General features: G+C 33.6%; 2 protein-coding genes across 4 annotated transcripts; both read right to left on the bottom strand.

The window, feature by feature from the left end:
* Positions 1–490: 490 nt before the first annotated feature.
* On the bottom strand, positions 491–7,318 carry LOC114165066 (TMV resistance protein N-like). 2 transcript variants are annotated; one of them, XM_028049721.1, is made up of 6 exons: positions 6,742–7,318; positions 5,564–6,647; positions 5,201–5,383; positions 4,344–5,072; positions 3,819–4,157; positions 491–678 (listed from the first exon to the last, which is right to left on the bottom strand). In XM_028049721.1, the coding sequence occupies exons 1-6, from the start codon at positions 6,951–6,953 to the stop codon at positions 568–570; spliced, it is 2,658 nt and encodes an 885-aa protein (XP_027905522.1). In that variant the 5' UTR covers positions 6,954–7,318; the 3' UTR covers positions 491–567. The 2 variants fall into 2 exon arrangements, with proteins under 2 accessions (XP_027905522.1, XP_027905521.1); XM_028049720.1 differs by lacking the exon at positions 491–678 and having other exon boundaries at positions 3,526–4,157; positions 6,742–7,316.
* Positions 7,319–15,167: 7,849 nt separating this feature from the next.
* LOC114167440 (TMV resistance protein N-like) lies at positions 15,168–20,723 on the bottom strand. 2 transcript variants are annotated; one of them, XM_028052529.1, is made up of 7 exons: positions 20,147–20,723; positions 18,975–20,055; positions 18,642–18,890; positions 17,793–18,518; positions 16,877–17,305; positions 15,915–16,180; positions 15,168–15,805 (listed from the first exon to the last, which is right to left on the bottom strand). In XM_028052529.1, the coding sequence occupies exons 1-5, from the start codon at positions 20,629–20,631 to the stop codon at positions 16,883–16,885; spliced, it is 2,964 nt and encodes a 987-aa protein (XP_027908330.1). In that variant the 5' UTR covers positions 20,632–20,723; the 3' UTR covers positions 15,168–15,805; positions 15,915–16,180; positions 16,877–16,882. The 2 variants fall into 2 exon arrangements, with proteins under 2 accessions (XP_027908330.1, XP_027908331.1); XM_028052530.1 differs by having other exon boundaries at positions 15,185–15,822.
* Positions 20,724–20,806: the final 83 nt, after the last annotated feature.

A 20,806-nucleotide genomic window follows, 5' to 3' on the forward strand; every position in this document is an offset into this window, starting at 1 on the left:
TAAGATAATGATATTATGGGTCTTTATTTTTATATAGTGTTTACCTTTGTTTTTTCTAGTGAAATTTTAACTCACACTTCGACCATTATTACCAACATATCTGAAAACTGTAATAAAACTTATAAATATAAATGAAAAAAATGGTATATTTAAAATATACGTAAAACAAATAGCATCAGCGCAAATAACGAGAAATAAAATTAAAGTGTGTTTCGTTTAGGCTATGGTGCTTATTATGTTGAAACAAAAACAGAGACTTCCTGGCAGATAATAAACCAAAATAGGTAACAGAACATCGAACTGCAGCGATCTGAATTTCATAATGCACTATTTTTGTCGAGGATTTCGTAATGAATAAAAGAACTGACAGAAGCAACAATGAGAAACCAAATAAAGCCAAAGAAGCACAAGCGAGGAGTAAAATAAACATGAATTTCTTAACTCTGAGCTATACTCAAAGAAACACAAGGAAAGTATGAGCAAAAATTAATTGCACTCAAGGACTAATTCCATAATTCAAGGGATCTACTGTTCTCAAAGAAGATAAATGACTCACCAGAAGTCACATTATACAATATTCTTTAGAAATCTAATGAGGGAGTTTTTCTTTGGCAAAGACTTCGTTTCTAAGTCATTTGATTCACCACATATCAGATACACAACTGTGTTCTTGACTACCAATTCTTGGGAAAAAGTCACTATAGTGACCAATTTAGATACTGATGTTTATATATATTGTGTTGAGTAGTAGTTTATAGTTAAAAATTCAATGTTTATTTTATATTGTTTCTCACTCTTTGCATTATATCTTGTTGGTTGTCCTTGATTTATATATAGGGATAACAACATGTTGGAAGCACCTGCACTAAAAAAGTACACTCATTATCAACCTCATTACTAATTAGGTACCTGTTTAAAAAATACTCTCGAGTTTTAAAAAATTCGCGGGTACTCATAGATACCCGCAAATATTTATAATTTTTTTTATAATTTTTAAAATAAAATATAAATTAAATTAAATAAAAATTAAATTTTAATTTTAATTAAACTTAAACTAATAAAATATAATTTTAATTAAATTTAACTTAATAAAATATAAATTAAATTTTAATTTTAATTTTTTTTCATAATATCGTACCTGACTCATTTATGAACGGATATTAAAACACCCGTCATCCTCTATTCTTGAATAAAAATATTTACAGGTACCGACTATCAATTGCAAATTTTATCTGTTGATATCTATAGACATGAATATTTTTGTCATCCCTAATTGTATACTGTATTTCCTTTCTTTCTTGTTTTTTATGAGAATGTTATCCCTTTACTGTATCAAGAAATAAACGCAGTTAATTTTCGGTTCTTAAACTGTGTTATGATTTGTTTCCTATTAGTTTCTGATTTTAGTTTAACATGATATGTTATATTATTAGGATAGCAGCGTAGCCTCGTCCTTTTACTGAATTGAACAACACACGTAAAAATCATCTTACATTACCCTACACTTTTTGCGTAGTGATAATAAAATTATTATTATTGTAAAATCCATGTACAGGAACAACTTTTAGATATATACTAAACAAAATCATTTACTAAAGTCCACCTAAAAGTTAGACTTTGTAATTTAAATTTTAAAGTAAAACTATGCCTAATTTTGTCACTTTTATAATTATTGTCATGATTGTAATGACTATATTCTGGAATTCAATTTGAGTGTTGGTTAGCCTCTTTATATACATTTGAAGCTTTTAATGCTTTCTCAGTGTTTGTTTTACGCTGCTAGATTTTTGTGGGGTTACGCTGGTATAAAAGTTCAGGGAAGCGTTTAATATTTATGTAAGGATACTGCATGAACTCACTTCTTTCCTAAACAATAAACGGTGAATATCAGTGTAGACAAAACATTAGAATTGTTAAAATAATCTTAGTAATAGTGCTACATTTGCTGTAATCAGAAATGATCGAAAATAGATCCTGTAGTCTCTACCTTTGCTACACTATCTGCATATCTTTCCGTGAATGATAACATTAGCGGATATTGGAAAAAAATTCTTTTAAGGGAATTGTACGTTGTTATGTAGATAGAGAAATTACTAAAACAAATTAAATATTCCAAATAGAAATTAGTTTCTACATTGATTAAGGTCATAACTAATATTTAAACTAGGCCAATATTATATAATGAAATTATTTTACACCTTTTTTATGATGGTTCTGCTCTGACCAACTTAGGAAAAGAATTTTCTATGTTGATTATCTAACAAACATCTTTATTAAGTCATAATAATCTATATCAAATTCTATAAAAAGTTAAATATGTTTTTGGTCCCTTAACTTTTCGTGAATTTTGAAGTTAGTCAATTTCGAAATTTTAGACTAATTTAGTTTTTCATTTTTCGAAATACGTAGATTTAGTCTTTTTAATCAAATTTTGTTAGGTTTATTTGATATTTCGTACACATTTCAGGATTGTATTTGAGTTGTTTATACTGTTTGACACATTTTTGCTCTAATTAAGTCAAATACTATCATGAAACATGCTTGAAGTGTCAAATGAATTTAACAAAATTTGATTAAAATGACTAAATTCACGTATTTTGAAAGATGAAAGACTAAATTGGTCCAAAATTTCGAAATAGACTAATTTCAAAATTTACTAAAAGTTAAGGGACCAAAAACATATTTAACCCTTCTATAAAAGATACTTAAAGTCTAAACTAATCCTTAGCTAAAAATATTGTGCACATTTGTAATTTCAATATCTGTTAGTTGTACTTGTCTGAATGTCTTTTTTTTTTTTTTGGATTTTCTTAAAAGATTATATCTGGACGTACATATCAAATGAATATTAATTTTTAAACAAATTAATAAAATTAAAATAATTTGTAAGATCATGACTATATTTGACAAAATTTAGTTGAAAACAGAAAAAATTGAGTGCCTACTACATAACTTGATGGTTTGTTGTTATAGTTACGTGATCAATTACTCCAAACCATCAACATTGAGTTATATATTTTTCATATATGGGATATGGTTATAGTTATTGAGAGATTGTGGTTATGTATACATATAAGGCATTTGATATCACTTTTAACCCAAATCTTAAAGTAATGGTGTTATGAATCTTTATTCTTATATAGTGTTTAACTTTATCTTTTTTTATACCATGTGAGACTTTAACTCACACTTGAACTATTATTCCCAACATAACTGAAAACTGTAATAAAACTTATAAATATAAATGAAAAAAATGGTATATTTAAAATATACGTAAAACAAATAGCATCAGCGCAAATAACGAGAAATAAAATTAAAGTGTGTTTCGTTTAGTCTTAAATAAAGGGACGAGGCTATGGTGCTTATTATGTTGAAACAAAAACAGAGACTTCCTGGCAGACAATAAACCAAAACAGGTAACAGAACATCGAACTGCAGCAATCTGTATTTCATAATGCACTATTTTGGTCGAGGATTTCGTAATGAATAAAAGAACTGACAGAAGCAACAATGAGAAACCAAATAAAGCCAAAGAAGCACAAGCGAGGAGTAAAATAAACATGAATTTCTTAACTCTGAGCTATACTCACAGAAACACAAGGAAAGTATGAGCAAAAATTAATTGCACTCAAGGACACAAGGATTAATTCCATAATTCAAGGGATCTACTGTTCTCAAAGAAGATAAATGACTCACCAGAAGTCACATTATACAATATTCTTTATAAATCTAATGAGGGAGTTTTTCTTTGGCACAGGCTTCGTTTCTAAGTCATTTGATTCACCACATATCAGATACACAACTGTGTTCTTGACTACCAATTCTTGGGAAAAAGTCAAAAAAATTTCCACCTTGTCTCCTGATTCTAAATTTGATATTATACCTTGCCAATCTATATCATTAAAGGAAATTACCGTTCCATGGTTGTGTATCTGCAATGTGCATTTTGTGTGATTAACAATTAAGACACTTCTAAGGCATTCAGTTGCCACAATTTCAAAGGTTGATAAGTAAACGAAACACAAGGCCATTCCATTTATGACACGATCTTGAGGCACAGTGAAAGAAACAGAATGTCCCTCACCCATATGAGCCAACCAATAAGGACCATTGCCCACCGGGAGAGAAACATCACATGACTCACTGCGTGCTAATACCTGTATCGTGAGATAAATAAGGGTATGTTTAGTTAAACAAAAAACTAATACATGATTAACACAAATGTGGTATAATAGTTTTGTCTGTGATCTATTAGATACTTCATTAGGATTATTTCGTGCTCTCTTAATTAATAGCTAAAATGATGCTGAAGGTAACGAACAAAGGAAAAGCTAGAGGAGAACCTGAGAAATGCTATCACTGAAAGCATCGAAGAACTCTTTGCATCTTCCTACACCAATCAAAGAAGACCTAAAGTGCGGCTTTGAAGTGTCTGATTCTGTAATATTTACACGATATTCGACCACAATAATTTCTACTTGCTTAGATAGTTGAAACTCGGTGTCACATTGTACCAAAACGCTTCGAAGATTTGCAAGGCTACTAAGCAATGGTGCAATATCATCCCAACTATTAACCTCCATATCCATGCAAAACGAACGAATATAAGATAGGGGATGCATTGATGGCGATATCCAAGACCGAATGATAAAAAGAAAAAGATTATGTGATAATCCCTCACATCCTCGTAGGGATATATATGCAGTAGTTTTTGAGCTTACAAGTGAAAAAGGCACTTGTTTCACAACTGTATTTTCAGCAATTAGAGTTATCAAGCATTGCATTTGCACTATATCTTTCTCCAATAGGTCAATCTTCGAACAACCAGAAACAATGAGAGTTTTTAAAGATTTCAACATATATATCTCTCTGGGGAGATTTCTTAGACCTGTACAGTCCTTCAAATTTAGCAGTGTAAGATTGTAGAGACATCCAATAGATCGGTGCACTTCGCGCAAACTTGGGCAATCTTTGAGAATGAGTTGTTCCAGACTTGGTAGTCTTGAAAAGTCAGGGGTTTTTGTCAAGTACTTGGAATGACTAAGATTAAGGACTTTTAGCGATACCAAAACCTTCAAGAAGATAATTTTATGATCATATATTAGAAAAGAAAATAATGAAATAAAATAGTTATAAGTGGAAACAAATACTATATATATTTCGAGTTAAGTTTTTAAAGAAAATGTCGCGTAATATAAACCTGGGATTCTTTCCAAACGAGTCGAAGAAGACTGTATTTTAAATCAACCACTATTGCATCATGCAGATAAAAGTCGTTTGGTAGGTATTCTGAAGAAAACCCTTGCAAACTGATACATCTCAGTTTCTTAAAGAGGTACTCAGAGTGTCCAGCGAGTTTCAGCATTCTTGATGTGTCTCTTACCTGTAAAGGATAAGGTTTGAAGAAATCTCTTAACGTCTGGAAAACAAAAATATATATATATATATATATATATATATATATATATATATATATAAGAATGTTCTTACAGTATTCTTGTATTGCACATGAGAAAGCAAAACCAAAAGAAGTTTCAAAACCATAGATTAAGAATGTTCTTACAGTATTCTTTGACGGCGCATGTTTCATATCCTCATCAAGCCACAGCCGACTATTTTCAGGTTCGTTTCTTGAAATTTCACGAATAATTTCTCTTCCCATATCTCGTAGCAAAGGATGCATTCCAAATTTATTATTCTTTTTTACTTTTATGAGACTACGTTCTATGAGAACTCTTATTGCAGTATCAGCGTCTATTCCACAACCATTTAGGATTTTCGTAAAATAAGCTCTGCCTTTACCAACAAAGAAACAACAAATATCAAGGAATAAATCTTTTTCCATTTGATTAGGTAAACCGTCAAAGCATATTTTCAATATCTGTAGAACTTCATGCTGGGGAATTTTCACTAATTTGAACAATACTCTTTGCCATTCTTCTTTCGTCCTTTCACATAAATAAGTACCAATGACTTCAAGAGCTAGAGGTAGTCCTCCACAACGAGTAACTATTGTTTTAGCAAGGTCATGGAATTCTTCTTTCGGTTTTGCTTCTCTAAATGCGTGCCAACTTAGAAGCTCGAGGGACTCGTTTTCGTTCATTGGATTTATCCGAAAAACAGCATCAACTTGACGTGCCCTTAGTAGGTGTTCATGTCTTGTTGTAACGATTATTACAGTTCCTTTGCCTGACCATGCACGAGATTCCCATAGGTCTAATAATGGACCATGCTCATTCAGATCGTCAAGTACAATGAGCACCCTTTTCTGAAAAAGCCTCTCCCGAATCATACTTCTTCCCATCTCATCGCTATGTATCTCTACCTTTGTTTTTAGGACATCTGAAAGAAGTTTTTCTTGTAAGTGAACATACCCTCTTGTTCGACTAACTTGTGCATTATCTTCAATAAAACTTTTCTCCGTGAATGTATCATGAATTTCATTGTAGATGGCTTTCGCCACGGTGGTTTTACCAGATCCATCCATTCCATATATACCTATCATACAAACTTCCGTGGATTTATTTTCGATAGTGCGAATCACATCTTCCACGTAGGATTGTAATCCAACTGGAAATTTAGTAGCAGACAGGGCTGGTAAATAAAGAATCCTCTTAACAATTGTGTCCACGAGTTCAGCATCACTCCTTCAAGTTCAATAGCAATTATAGAAAAAAGTCATGTATCTCACCTAAATTAGATCACAAACTTAAAATATGGTTGAGTGAGTGGGTGATTTACCTGTAATTCCTCTCATCCCATCCAAAGAAATTTGCAGCTTTGGTGAGTGCGTGGCTCCAACTGGACATGCCATGCTCCAGTTGTTGTCCTGAAAATGTTTGTTGTGCAGTTGCTTTGAAGGCTTTCCAAATCACCCTTCTGAAGGACGTACATTCAGATGGCTCAATCTCGTAATATACGGCAGAACATGTCGACAATAAGTTTCGTGCCATTTAATGATTTGTTGAAGTTGGTGAAGACACCAAGCAGACTGAGAATAGGTTTCGTGAAAACAATTATTGCTACCCGACACAAATTGAGAATATGTTCTTCGATGTTCATCCCCTTTACTGCATTTTCCTCGTGAAGGAAAGTGGTGAAACCAAAAGTGAGAGGGTATAATCGAGATGTGAAACAAATTTATTACGGATTTCTTCTCCATTAAAGTTGATGAGAACATCATACATCCGTGGGAGTTTGGAAGTCGAAGAGATGACTTCCGTGGAAGGAATTAGGGACGCCATGAAGTGATGGGAAGAGAAAGCAATAATGCAACACTGGGATAAAGATATCTCTGTACAGACACAACACCATTCCAAGTATCTAAAATAATTGACTCGAAATGTTTTACTCGTTTTTTCTTTCTGTAATTTGCTGTGCATTCAAAATACATTAGGTTAATTTCTTAAAAATATTTAAAATATTAAAATAAATGTTCATTCGTGTATTTTCAAACAACACAGCAAAAGACCGGTATAAGAAAACACAACAGACGATCCATATCCAAATAATTATAGAACATTGATACATTAACACCACACAACAAAATTACTACGTCCATTTGACACTGTCAAATAATAATATTTTATTTATAATTACAGAAACTATATCGCGACATGTGTATATAATTTTTTAAATATACGTGATATTATATTAGTAAGTGATAATATTATAATGTTATTAAGTTAATATATAACTAAATATATAAACTAAAATTATATTTATTAAAAATAAAATGAAATATATCCGAACAGATGAAAGAATAACCCATTAATAAATAAAGAATAAGAGAAAAAGCAGAGATAACGATTTTATAAAAAAACTTACAAAAATAACGGTCAATTTTTAAAAATTTAATAAATTATTATATTTAAATGATAAAATTGGTACTTTGAAATATGGACACAAAAAGGAGAATTCATTTTATATATTGTTATAGATATTATTTTTTAATTTAAAATTATAATATATATATATATATATATATATATATATATATACATTATTATATTATTAAGAAAGAGTGTGAAATAATTTTTTTTAACAGCGGTGTTAAATTAACTTTTTCCATAATATTATATGAGCATTATTAATACATTAAAACCACAAAAGGACAAATTACCTCCATTTGTCAAAGTCTATATTATATAAAGGTTTAATTATATCTTTGGTCTCCAGGAGTCAAAATCTCAAAATAGTACCCAAAATTTTAAAAGTCTCAAATTGATCTCTTTTTTGTTAAAACCCCTTTTCAAGTCAATGTTGATGCGAGGAGTGTCACGTGTCAGTTTCTCGATTTTTTGAATTTTTTATTATTATTTTTTTTAAAAATAAAAAAATTGCCATGTGTCAAGCTGTCATCGTGCCACGTGGCAGTGACAGAGTGACGTGACAATGACGGTGACACGTGTCAGTATTATGCTAGATGTCATTTCCTTAGTCTCAATTTAGTCTCTTTATTTTAATTTGTCTCAATTTAGTCCCAATTTTTATAAAAATTATCAATTTTGTCCCTCTCCAAATTGAAATCAAATTTAATTTCTATATAAATGGACACAAATATTTCCATCAAAATTGATATTTCAAGTAAATATTTTTAACCAAATTAAGTTGATTTAATTAATATTTTACATTAAACTTTATTTAAAATGGTTTAAAAGTTGTTAATAGAAAATAATGTTAATAGAAAAAATATTCATAAATTAACTAGTTCATGTAACAATAAAACACGTAAATTTAAAATTTGAAAACAATTTTAATTAAAGTTGAACGTGACACATAATTTTAAATAAACTTAGCTATGTTAAAAATATATAATAAAAATATCAATTTGAATAAAAATATCAAATTTAATAAAAATATTTGTATAACATTTATATAAAATTAATTTTTGTTTCAATTTGAAGAGGGACAAAATTGCAATTTTTTACAAAAATTAAGACTAAATTGAGACAAATTAAAATAAAGGGACCAAATTGAGACTAAGGAAATGACACCTAGCATAATATTGACACGTGTCACTGTCACTGTCACTCTGTCACTGCCACGTGCCATGATGACAGCTTCACAAGTGGTAATTTTTTGATTTTTTTAAAAAAATTCAAAAATAAATTAAAAATAAAAAAAAATTCAAAAAATTAAAAATTAAAAATTAAAAAAATTGAGGAACTGACACGTGACACTCCCTCTAACGGCGTCAACCTTGACTTAACGGAAAGGGCAAACGTGAGATGTTTTAACAAAAAAGGGATCAATTTGAGACTTTAAAAAATTTGGGTACCATTTTGAGATTTTGACTCCAAAATAGAGACCAAAGGCATAATTAAACCATATATAAATTTACGGAAAAACATTTGGCACCAGAAGCGTATTATTTTTCCATAATTATATAATATTGTGATATTTTATTATTGGAAGCGCATAATCAACATCACAACCTTTTTTACTTTAGCCATTTAAGAACTTAGACCAACACCCACTTTGAAACCACAGAAAAAAAAAACTAAAATATGTAGGAAAAGTTTTATAATTATAATTTGTTTTTTAAATTTACATAGGATAACGATAGAATGAAGTAACATATGCTATGATTTTACCCTAACCAAGTACATACATAATCATTAAATCAATTTGTGTTTCTTGGTAATTTATACTTGTTTATGATTTTATCATATTGCTCTAGTCTCAAGTATACATGTAAAACAATAAAACAATTTAAATTAATAAAAGAAAGTATTATGCTTCATTTCCTTTTAGTTTACACTTGTTCCTACATTTCTCTTTTGGCATAGATTCTCAGAAGTTAGAAAATTTGTCAACCAAAAAACAGTAGTCACCTTGGAGAAAAACATCACAAGACTCATTGGTAGTAAATCCCTTTACCATGCTATTCAAATGGACATATCATTGATAGTAAATCCCTCTACCATGCTATTCAAATGGACATATCAGTATGTTATTCCAAGTTCAAGAAACGAAAACTTTATGTATTACATAGAGAACAAATTCATAAATAGGCACTTTTACATATCTGGTGCAATATTGAATGTGGAGGATGATATAAAACTTAGTTGAAATATAGAATCAGATAGTATGCATTGTTAGGAAGTTAAGTCAAATACGTATCAGTCTTGTTAGTTAATAAAAAGACAACTGTCAGTTTTTCTGTTGTATTTTGTTTCTCTGTGTAGTGTGCTGCTATATAAAGCATTGTAGTCCATGTGTATGAGATACAATTCATCCTTGAATATACATTCATCTTTTGAAACCTACTGTATATTCTCTCTGTTGCGTAAGAGTTAACAGTGGTATCAGGAGCAAGGTTCCGATAGAACCTGTAAAGAGTTACAAAGGGGCTAGTACGTGTTGTAAAGCTGTCTTGGGTAGTATTCCAGATAGAGGAGTGATTCTTTGGTGAAGAGAGTGGTTTCTTGCTCGATCAAGAAAACCCATAGAAGAACCTCATGTAAAGGGGTATTATCAGGTGGATCTACTGAAGAATGGCTGGAATGGGGAGTCTTATACAGGGAGGGTTACCAGTGTTTGACGGCAACATGTTTAATCAATGGAAGATCAAAATGCTTGCAATTTTTGGGTTTCAAGATGTTGCAGAAATCATCCAAGAAGGTGTAGGTGAGCTAAGTAGCAAGGCATCTAAGGAAGAAAAGAAGCACTTCAAGCAACAACAAAAGCTTGATAGCAAGGCACAGTTCTTGCTGTATCAATGTGTAAGCTCTAATATCTTTAACAAGATCTACAAGGCAACTACTGCCAAAGAAGTGTGGGAGATCTTGGAAAAGACTTATGGGGATGGAGACAAACACAAGAAAGTTAAGTTGCAGGCCCTACGAAGGAGGTTTGAATTTATGATGATGGAAGATAATGAAATAGTTGCACACTATCTTGATAAAATTCAAGGGTTGGTAAATGCTATGAAGAGATGTAATGTGAAGGTCTCTTATCAGCATGTGGTGCATAAGGTCTTACGGTCTCTACCATCGAGGTTCGATCACCTAGTGATAACAACCGAGGAGACCAAAGATCTTGAAACTTTGGAGATGGAAGAACTTCAACACTCACTAGAGGCGCATGAGTATAGGTTGAGTAAAAGAAAATGTATTCAAGAACAAGCTCTGCAAGTGAGGTCCACACCGAAAGGTAAGCCCAAAGGAGTGAAGAAAGGAGGTAAGAATTGGAAGGAGCAGAATCAAGAATCTGATTATGCAGAACCCGTAAAAAGGAAGAAACAGAATGCAGATGGAGACAAACCCTGGAAATTTTACAAGAAAAAGGTACGATGTTACAATTGTCAGAAAATGGGGCATTTTTCTCGTGAACGCAAGAATGGAGAAGGGTCGAAAACCAAGTCCACCAACCACGCGAATCTTGCCCAAGAAGATTCAGATTCAGAAGCAGTTGTGTTGATGGCAAAGATTGATAATGAGGTAGCAGAAGACACATTATGGTATCTTGACTCAGGGTGTTCAACACACATGACGGGAAAAAAGGACTAGTTTGTTAAGATGAGTGAATCAACCCATGGTCAGATCCGATTTGCAGACAACAACACCCTGTTAGCAGAAGGCATGGGAAGAGTGGTGTTAAGTGCTGATAATGGAAGAAGAGTCATGGTAGAAGATGTGTTGTATGTACCAGGCTTGAAGACTAATCTGTTAAGCCTAGGCCAGCTACTGCAGAAGGGGTATCATATTACCATGCAAAATAATCGGTTAAGCATGTTTGATAAAAAAGAACACCTTGTTCTACAGGAAGAACTATCCCAGAACAGAACTTTTCATGTTGGGATGAATGCACTAAAGCATCATTGCTTCGCTGCTTCAACAAGTAATATAGAATGGACTTGGCATTACAGGTATGGGCATTTGAACTTCAAAGATTTGTGTCTGTTGAAGAATAAGAACATGGTGGAAGGACTACCAGAGTTTGAGACTCCTGGAGATGTGTGTAAGGAGTGTGTTGAGTGTAAGCAAACCAAAAGAAGTTTCTGCAAGTTTGTCCCTCAAAGAGTTGTAGAAAAATTGAATCTGGTTCATTCAGACATATACGGTCCTATCCAAGTGGAAACGTATGGAGGTAACAGATATATCATTACGTTCATTGATGATCTATCTCGCAAGATGTGGGTGTACTTGCTAAAAAGAATGAATGAGGCACTCCTGATGTTTAAAAAATTCAAAAATCTGGTGGAAAGGCAGAGTGGAAGGGCTCTCAAGGTCTTAAGAACAGACGGAGGAGGAGAGTATACCTCAAAAGAATTTCAGGATTTTTGTGATGAAGCTGGGATTGAGCATGAGATCACACCTCCATACACACCCCAACATAATGGTGTTGCCGAGAGAAGGAATAGGACTATCATGAACATGGTTAGGTGCATGTTAAAGAGTAAGAACCTGCCAAAGGAATTGTGGGGAGAGGCAGCTTTAACAACATCTTATGTGTTGAATCGTTCTCCTACAAAGAGGCTGAGAGGAATTACACCAGAGGAAGCTTGGAGTGGGACAAGACCGAATGTTTCCCACTTGAGGATTTTTGGGTCTCTTTGCTTCAAGCACATACCTGACCAACACAGGAGTAAGTTGGATGATAAGGGGAGGCTACAAGCTATGGGATCCTGAAAATAACCAAGTTCATATCAGTAGGGATGTGATAGTTGATGAAACCTCTACTTGGATTTGGAAGCAAAATCACAATAGTAAAATTTCTCAGCCCACAATCGTGATAGAGGAAGAGAATACTAACGTGGTTCACGCTGATCAAGATGCATGTGTAAGGAGGTCATCAAGAATCATCCAAAAACCTGCACATTTGGATGATTACGAGGTGTTGCACGATGTTGATATAACAACAGATGTCAATTTAGTGCATTTTGCTCTAATTGCAGCTTTTGAACCTATGAACTTTGATGAGGCTGCAACAGATAACAATTGATGGAAAGCTATGAAGGAAGAGATAACATCAATTGAAAGGAATCAGACTTGGGATCTGGTTGAACTTCCATCTGGGAAGAAACCTATTGATCTAAAATGGGTCTACAAGGTGAAAATGAATCCAAAAGGGGAGATAATGAGATACAAAGCCTGATTGGTTGTGAAAGGTTTCTTGTAGAAACCAAGAATGGATTATGGAGAAGTCTTCTCCCCAGTAGCAAGAATAGAGACTGTCAAAATCATAGTAGCGTTGGCTGTTTTCTTCTCATGGCCAATGCACCAATTGGATGTTAAGGCACCGTTTTTGAACGGCTTTCTGGAAGAAGATGTATATGTAAGACAACCAATAGGTTTTGTTGTGAAAGGACAGGAGGAGAAAGTCTATAAGCTGAACAAAGCCTTATATGGTTTGAAACAAGCTTCTAGAGCTTGGAATCAGAGAATAGACCAGTTCCTCAGGCTCATTGGGTTCAGCAGGTGTAGTTCAGAACATGGAGTGTACATGACAAGTCGGCCTGGTGATTCTCTCTCCAACAAATTGATCGTGTTGTTATATGTTGACGACTTGTTGGTAACGGGAGGCAATGAGGAGGATATTACTCACTTCAAACAGCAAATGTTAGATGAATTTGAAATGAGTGATATAGGTGAGCTCAACTATTTTCTTGGTATTGAGTTCACTAAGATAAAGCATGGTATTATAATGCACCAAACAAAGTACACACAAGACCTGCTGAAACGATTTCGGATGGAGAATAGCAATCCTGCAATCACCCCTGCAGAAGCTGGACTGAAGCTAGAATCCGCACCAGATGAAGAATCTGTTAATGCTACAGATTACAGGAGAATGGTTGGGAGTTTGAGATATTTGTGCAATTCCATACCAGATTTGAGCTTTAGTGTTGGGTTAATAAGTAGACACATGCAAGATCCAAAGGAGTCACACATGTGTGCTGCCAAGAGGATTCTTAGGTACCTACAAGGGACGATGGGCAGTGGGATTTTGTTCCCACATGGAAAAGCTGATTCAGAATTACAGTTAGTGAGATATTCTGATTCAGATTGGTGTGGTGATAGGAGTGATAGGAAGAGCACTGCAGGGTACATCTTCTTTCTTGGGGGAGCTCCAATCTCATGGAACTCAACTAAGGAACCCGTAGTGGCTTTGTCTTCCTGTGAGGCTGAGTATGTTGCAGCTTCTGAAGCTTGCTGTCAAGCAGTGTGGCTGGAAACGTTGTTGAAAGAATTTAAGGTGTAACTCTCAAGCAATAACAAATCTGCGATTGATCTAGCAAAGCACCTTGCATCGCACGGGAGGAGCAAGCATATCGAAACATGATTCCATTTCATACGTGATCAAGTATGCAATGGAAAACTCAAGGTTGAACATTGTACATCTGAGTTGCAGCTAACAGACCTATTCACAAAAGCCTTTAGAACAGAGAGGCTTCGTTGGCTAAAGGACGCAATTGGCATTGTGAATATTAAAGCCAGTTTGACTTAAGGAGGAGTGTTAGGAAGTTAAGTCAAATATGTATCAGCCTTGTTAGTTAATAAAAAGACAACTGTCAGTTTTTCTGTTGTATTTTGTTTCTCTGTGTAGTGTGCTGCTATATAAAGCATTGTAGTCCATGTGTATGAGATACAATTCATCCTTGAATATACATTTATCTTTTGAAACCTACTGTATATTCTCTCTGCTGCATAAGAGTTAACATGCATCATATAAAGCAGAAGGAAAAAACAAACACGAAGTAATCTCCAATACTAATTGTATTTTTCCTTTCACTCAATCCATTTTATTGAGACATCGCTTAAGGAATAGTCAACTAATTATCCAACATTTATAGGTAAGGATAGAAACCTCTTCATTGGGTAGTGTTACAAAAACAAAGCCAGTGAAAGAAAGTACGAAAAACAGAAAAAGATAAGAGAGCTTTAGTTTTTTAGGTGCACGAGTAAGAAGGGAAGAAGACTCATCTGTTTATTGAGGTTGTGGGTAATATATATATATATATATATATATATATATATATATATATATATATATATATATATATATTACAAATGGATGTAAATCAGCACAAAATAAGGACCAATAGTCCATTCTACCAAAACACTGACCCTACAACCAACTCTTTTGTAAAATAAGGATTATCACTATTTTCAACCTAACAAAACAGAACAAACAGACAATATAAAAGTATCTAGCAAAAAAACTTAATTACTAATAATACCCCTATTTTAATTTTTTTTCTTAGATATTCCAATATTTCATCTTAACATTTCAAACTTGTTTTTGGAAAGTGCATTGGTCTCTATGTTTACAATCTGATTCTCCAAACTGTAATGCTCCAAGTTGATTTCCTTAGATTTATCTGCTTCTATAATGGCATGGTACTTTTCACCTTGATGTGCTTGGTTCTATCATGTTGATAGATAGAAAAACATTCCGTGATAATCCTTTATGTCCACACAGAAATACATATCCAATACTCCTTTATCTTACTATTGAAAATGGAACTTGTTTCACAGCAATATTTTCTGAATTTAAAGTTTTCAAGGATAACATCTGCACTATGTCTTCATCCAACTTGTCTATCTTCAAATAACCAGAAAGGGTTAGAGTTTTCACAGACTTCAACTTACAGGTTCTCCTTGGCAGATTGATAACACTTGTATAGTCCTTCAAATTTGTCTGCAGAAGTTGCAGAGATCTCCAACGGACTAGTGTAGCTTGAACAAACGTGCACAATCTTTAGAATGAGCTTTTCAAGATTCGGTACTTTAGAAAAGTCTGGGGTGGTGGTCAAGTTTTTGGAATGACTAAGATTGGGGATTTTTAGTCACTTCAGAACCTACAGAAGACAAATATCTTTTCATACAGAAGTTAGAGAAGAAAATGAAAAATGAACTGTGGTGTCAAATGGCAACACATAATAATTATTGGCAATGTAATATATATACCTGAGTTTCCTTCCAGACTACTTTATGGTTACTGTGTTTTAAGTTTAACGCAACTACACTTCCTTGATAAAGTTTACAGGTACATATTTCAAAGGAAATCCTTGCCATCAGATCCATCCCAGTTGCTTAGAAAGATGCCCAAAAGATCCAGCGAATTAAGTTTCAAGAGTTTCAATCTCTTCATTTCCTTAAAATCATTTGCTTCAAAGCAATCTCTACCAAGTTCCATGCAATTTCAATGTCAATCCCTCAATGGCTTTTGTCCCCTGCGATGAAAAAAGCAGAAAAATATAAACCACTTTTATTTGTTCACATGGAAATGATACTTAAAGTACAATGTTCTTAACTTGTAAGATCATGACTATATTTGGAAAGAACAAGTTGAAAACTGAAAATCGAAAAATTAGGTGTAACAAAAAGCCCAAACTGAAAACTATAATGAAACTTATTAATGTAAACTGAAATAAAAAATGACATTTAAATTATACATAAAACAAATAGAATCAGTGTACAACCAGAAGTGAGATTAAAATTTGTTTCATTTAGACTTAAATAGAGGGATGAGGCTACAGTGCTTATTATGTTGAAACAAAAACAGAGACTACCTAGCAGATAGCAAAGCAAAACCAATAACAAAATATCGAATAACAGTTGTCTTTATTTCATAATGAATGTCTTTGTTTACGAGGATTTCTTAAAGAAATATTATTTGCTAAAAGGGAAAAGAATTGACAAAAAGTAGCTACCAGAAAAGAAATACAATAAACAGATCAAGTAAAGCCAATGAAGCACCACTGAGGAATGAGAAACAGGGTAAAATAAACATGAATCTTTAACTATAAGCTATACTCTATAGAAAAAACAAGAAAAAGATCGAAAAAAAAAAATAGCAATAAAGAATACAAAGATTAATTCCATAATTAAAATGATTCAGCTGTTCACAAAGAAGTTAAATGACTTACCACAAGTCACATTACAATTTTCTTTATGAATCCAATGAGGGAATTTTTATTTGGCTCACCATACATCAGATACACAACAGTGTTCTTAACCAGCAATCCGTGACCAAAACTCACAAAAATCTCCACCTTGTCTCCTGATCCAAAATTTGACATTATGTCATGCCAATCTTCATCACTAAAGGAAATTACTGTGCCATGGTTGTGTATCACTAATGTACACTTGGTGTAATTAACAATTAAGACAGTAGTAAGTTCAGGTTCAATGATTTTGGAGGTTGATAAATAAAAAACACACAAAACCATTTCCTTCACGACACGATCCCGAGGCACTGTGAAAGAAACAGATTGTCCATCACCCATTTGGGCCAACCAATTAGGATCATTGACACTTGGGAGAGAAACATCACATGACTCACTCTTTGCCAATGCCTGTACCGTGAGAAAAAAAAAGCTTAGACATTATTTTATCATTAAAATTACAAAACGAACAATTACAATCAAACAACAATGTAACACATAATTAAGACATACCAATGGTAATTAATTTAAACAAATATGCTAAATAGTTTTGTTGAGTATATGTGACCATCATGTCCTTAGGGATTTAGAATGCATTTTTGCTTGTCTCTTTCAGTTTGTATTTCTACGATCATTGGGAATAAAACAATCATGAAGCCTATAAAGCAAGAAAGTAGAAATCAATTTCCTAGTACTTAATACAAGAATAATCACCTGGTTAGTTGATTATTAAAATCGGATACTTTTAGATGAAGTTGGGGGTTATAGAAGCGAAGGCTGCTAAAAGTTTAGTATTATAGTTTCTACTAGATATTTCATCAGGATTATTTTGTGTTCTCTCAAATAATAGCAAAAATGACAGTGAAAGTAATAAACAAAGGGAAAGCTAGAGAAGAACCTTAGATATGCTATCGCTGACAGTATTGAAGAATTCTTGATATCTTCCAACACCAATCAAAGAAGACCTGATATTATGCTTTGGAATTCTTGATTCTGTAATATTCATACCATATTCAACCAGTATAGGTTTTAGTTGCTTAGATATTTCAAACTCGGGGTCACACTGCACAAAAACACTTCGAAGATTTGCAAGGCTGCTAAGAAATGGTGCAACATAATCCCAACTATTATCCTCCATATCCATGAACGAATGAATATAAGATTGGGGATTCATTGTTGTTGACAATCGAGACCGAATGATAGAAGGAAAAAGATTACGTGACCGTCCCTCTAATTGAGGTAAGGATATATATCCAATGCTTTTTGAGCTTGTAATTGAAAAAGGCACTTGTTTCACCGCTGTATTTTCAGCAATTAGAGTTATCAAGGATTTCATTTGCACTATATCTTTTTCCAATAGGAAAATTTTAGAACAACCAGAGAGAATGAGAGAGTTTAAAGATTTCGACTTATATATCTCTCTCGGGAGATTGCTTAGACTTGTACAACCCTTCAAATTTAGCAGTCTAAGACTGCAAAGAAAACCAATAGATCGGTGTACATGACACAAATTTGGGCAATCTTTGAGAATGAGCTGTTCAAGACCTGGTAACCCCCAAAAGGCAGGGGTTTTTGATAAGTACATGGAGTAACTAAGATTAAGGACTTTTAGCGACGCCAAAACCTTCACAAAGATAGTTTTTTAAAAAAATATTAGAAAAGAAAATGATAAAATAGTTATAACTGGAAACATATACTATTTTTATTTTAAGCTGACTTTTAAAAGAAAATGGCACGTAATAAAAACCTGGGGTTCTTTCCAGACGAATCGAAGAAGACTGTGTTTTAACTCAATCACAATTGTATCATGCAAATAAAAGTCATTAGGTAGGTATTCTGAAGAAAATCCTTGCAAACTGATCCATTTCAGGTTCCCAGAATTTCCAGCGAGTTGCAGCAGGTCTCTTACCTTTAAAGGATAAGAAGGATGACGTTCAAACAAATCTCTTCCGGTAGGCAATCTCTGGATGACTTTTGCCCCCTGTGATGAGAAGAGCTAAGAAAAACAAAATATATTGCACATGAGAAAGCAACCACTTCCAAAAGAAGTTTCAAAACCATAGACTAGGAATGTTCTTACTGTATTCTCTGACAGTGCATAATTCATATCCTCATCAAACCACAGCCGTTTGTTCGTCACAAATTGCTTTCTTGAAATTTCACGAATTCCCATATCTCGTACCAAAGGATGCATTCCAAATTTGTTGTTCTTTCTAACTTTTACGAGGTTGCGCTTTATGAGAACTCTTATCCCACGATCAGGGTCTACTCCACAGGCATTTAGGATCTTGGAGACATAGGCTCTGCTAGTACCAACAAAGAAACAACAAATATCAAGGAATAAATCCTTTTCCCTTTGATTATGTAAACCATCGAAGCTTATTTTCAATATATCTAGAAATTCATTCTGGGGAATATTGTCTAATCTTAACAATACTCTGTTCCATTCTTCTTTCGTCCTTTCATATAAATAACTTCCGATGACTTCAAGAGCTAGAGGTAGTCCTCCACAATAATCAACTACTCGTTTTGCAAGGAAATGGTATTCCATTTTTGGTTTTGCTTCTCTAAATGCATGCCAACTAAGAAGCTCAAGGGACTCATTTGGGTTCATTACATTTATCCGAACAATAGAATAAACTTGTTGCATTTTCAGTAGGTCTTCATCTCTTAAAGTAATGATTATTACAGTTCCTTCAGCTAACCAAGAACTACTTCCCCGTCCCCATAGCTCTAATGGACCATAATCATTCACATCGTCAAGTACAATGAGCAGCCTTTTCCGGTAAAGTCTTTCCCGAATCATACTTCTTCCCATCTCATCGCTATGTATCTCCACCTTTGTTTTTAGGACATCCGAAAGAAGTTGTTCTTGTAAATGAAGAAGCCCTCTTGTTTGTCTAACTTGTGCAATATCTTCAATGAAACTTTTTTCCATGAATGTACCCTGAATTTGATTATAGATGGCTTTGGCAAGGGTTGTTTTACCCGATCCTCCCATTCCACATATCCCTATCCTACAAACTTCCGAGGATTTATTTTTTATAATTTGAATCGCATCTTCCACGTGGGATTGTAATCCAACTGGAAATTTAGTGGCAGACAAGACTGGTAACGTAAGAATGCTCTTAACAATTGTATCCACTAGGTCAGCATCACTCCTTCGAAGTCAATAGCAATTATAGAAGAAGTCATGTATTAACAGAATTAAATCACAAGCGTAAAATATGGTTGATTGAGCGAGTGATTTACCTGTAATTGCTCTCATCCCATCCAAATAAATTTGCAGCTTTGGTGAGTGCGTGGCTCCACCTGGACATGCCATGCTCCAGTTGTTGTGCTGAAAATGTTTGTTGTGCAGTTTCTTTGAAGGCTTTTCCAAAGTCACCCTTCTGAAGGCGTACATCAGATGGCTGGATTTCGTAATATACGGGGAGAACATATCGTGAATAAGTTTCGTGCCATTTGATGATATGTTGAAGTTGATCCAGACACCAATCAGACTTAGAATAGGTTTTGGTGAACACAACAATTGCTACACGACAGAGATTGAGAATAGGCTGTTGGATGTCCATGTCGTTGACTGCATTCTGGTGGTGAAGGAAAGTGGTGAGTCCAGCAGCAGAGAGGACAGAATTGAGATGAGAAACAAATTTCCTGTGGATGTCTTCTCCATTGAAGTTAATCAGCACGTCATACATCTGTGGAAGTTTGGAAGTTGAAGAGGCGAATTCCATGGAAGAAACTGGTGACGTTATGAAGTGTTTGAAGAGAAAGCAATAATGCAACACAGTGAGAGATGATATCTTTACAGACACAAAACCATTCAAAGTAGCCAAAGATTAATATTTGTTTATAGCCGTGGAAGCGCGTTAAGACCATTACAGAACACTTTTTACTTTGGCCATTTAA

The sequence above is a fragment of the Vigna unguiculata genome, chromosome 10 (assembly GCF_004118075.2).
Source record: "Vigna unguiculata cultivar IT97K-499-35 chromosome 10, ASM411807v1, whole genome shotgun sequence".
NCBI classification, from domain to species: Eukaryota; Viridiplantae; Streptophyta; class Magnoliopsida; order Fabales; family Fabaceae; genus Vigna; species Vigna unguiculata.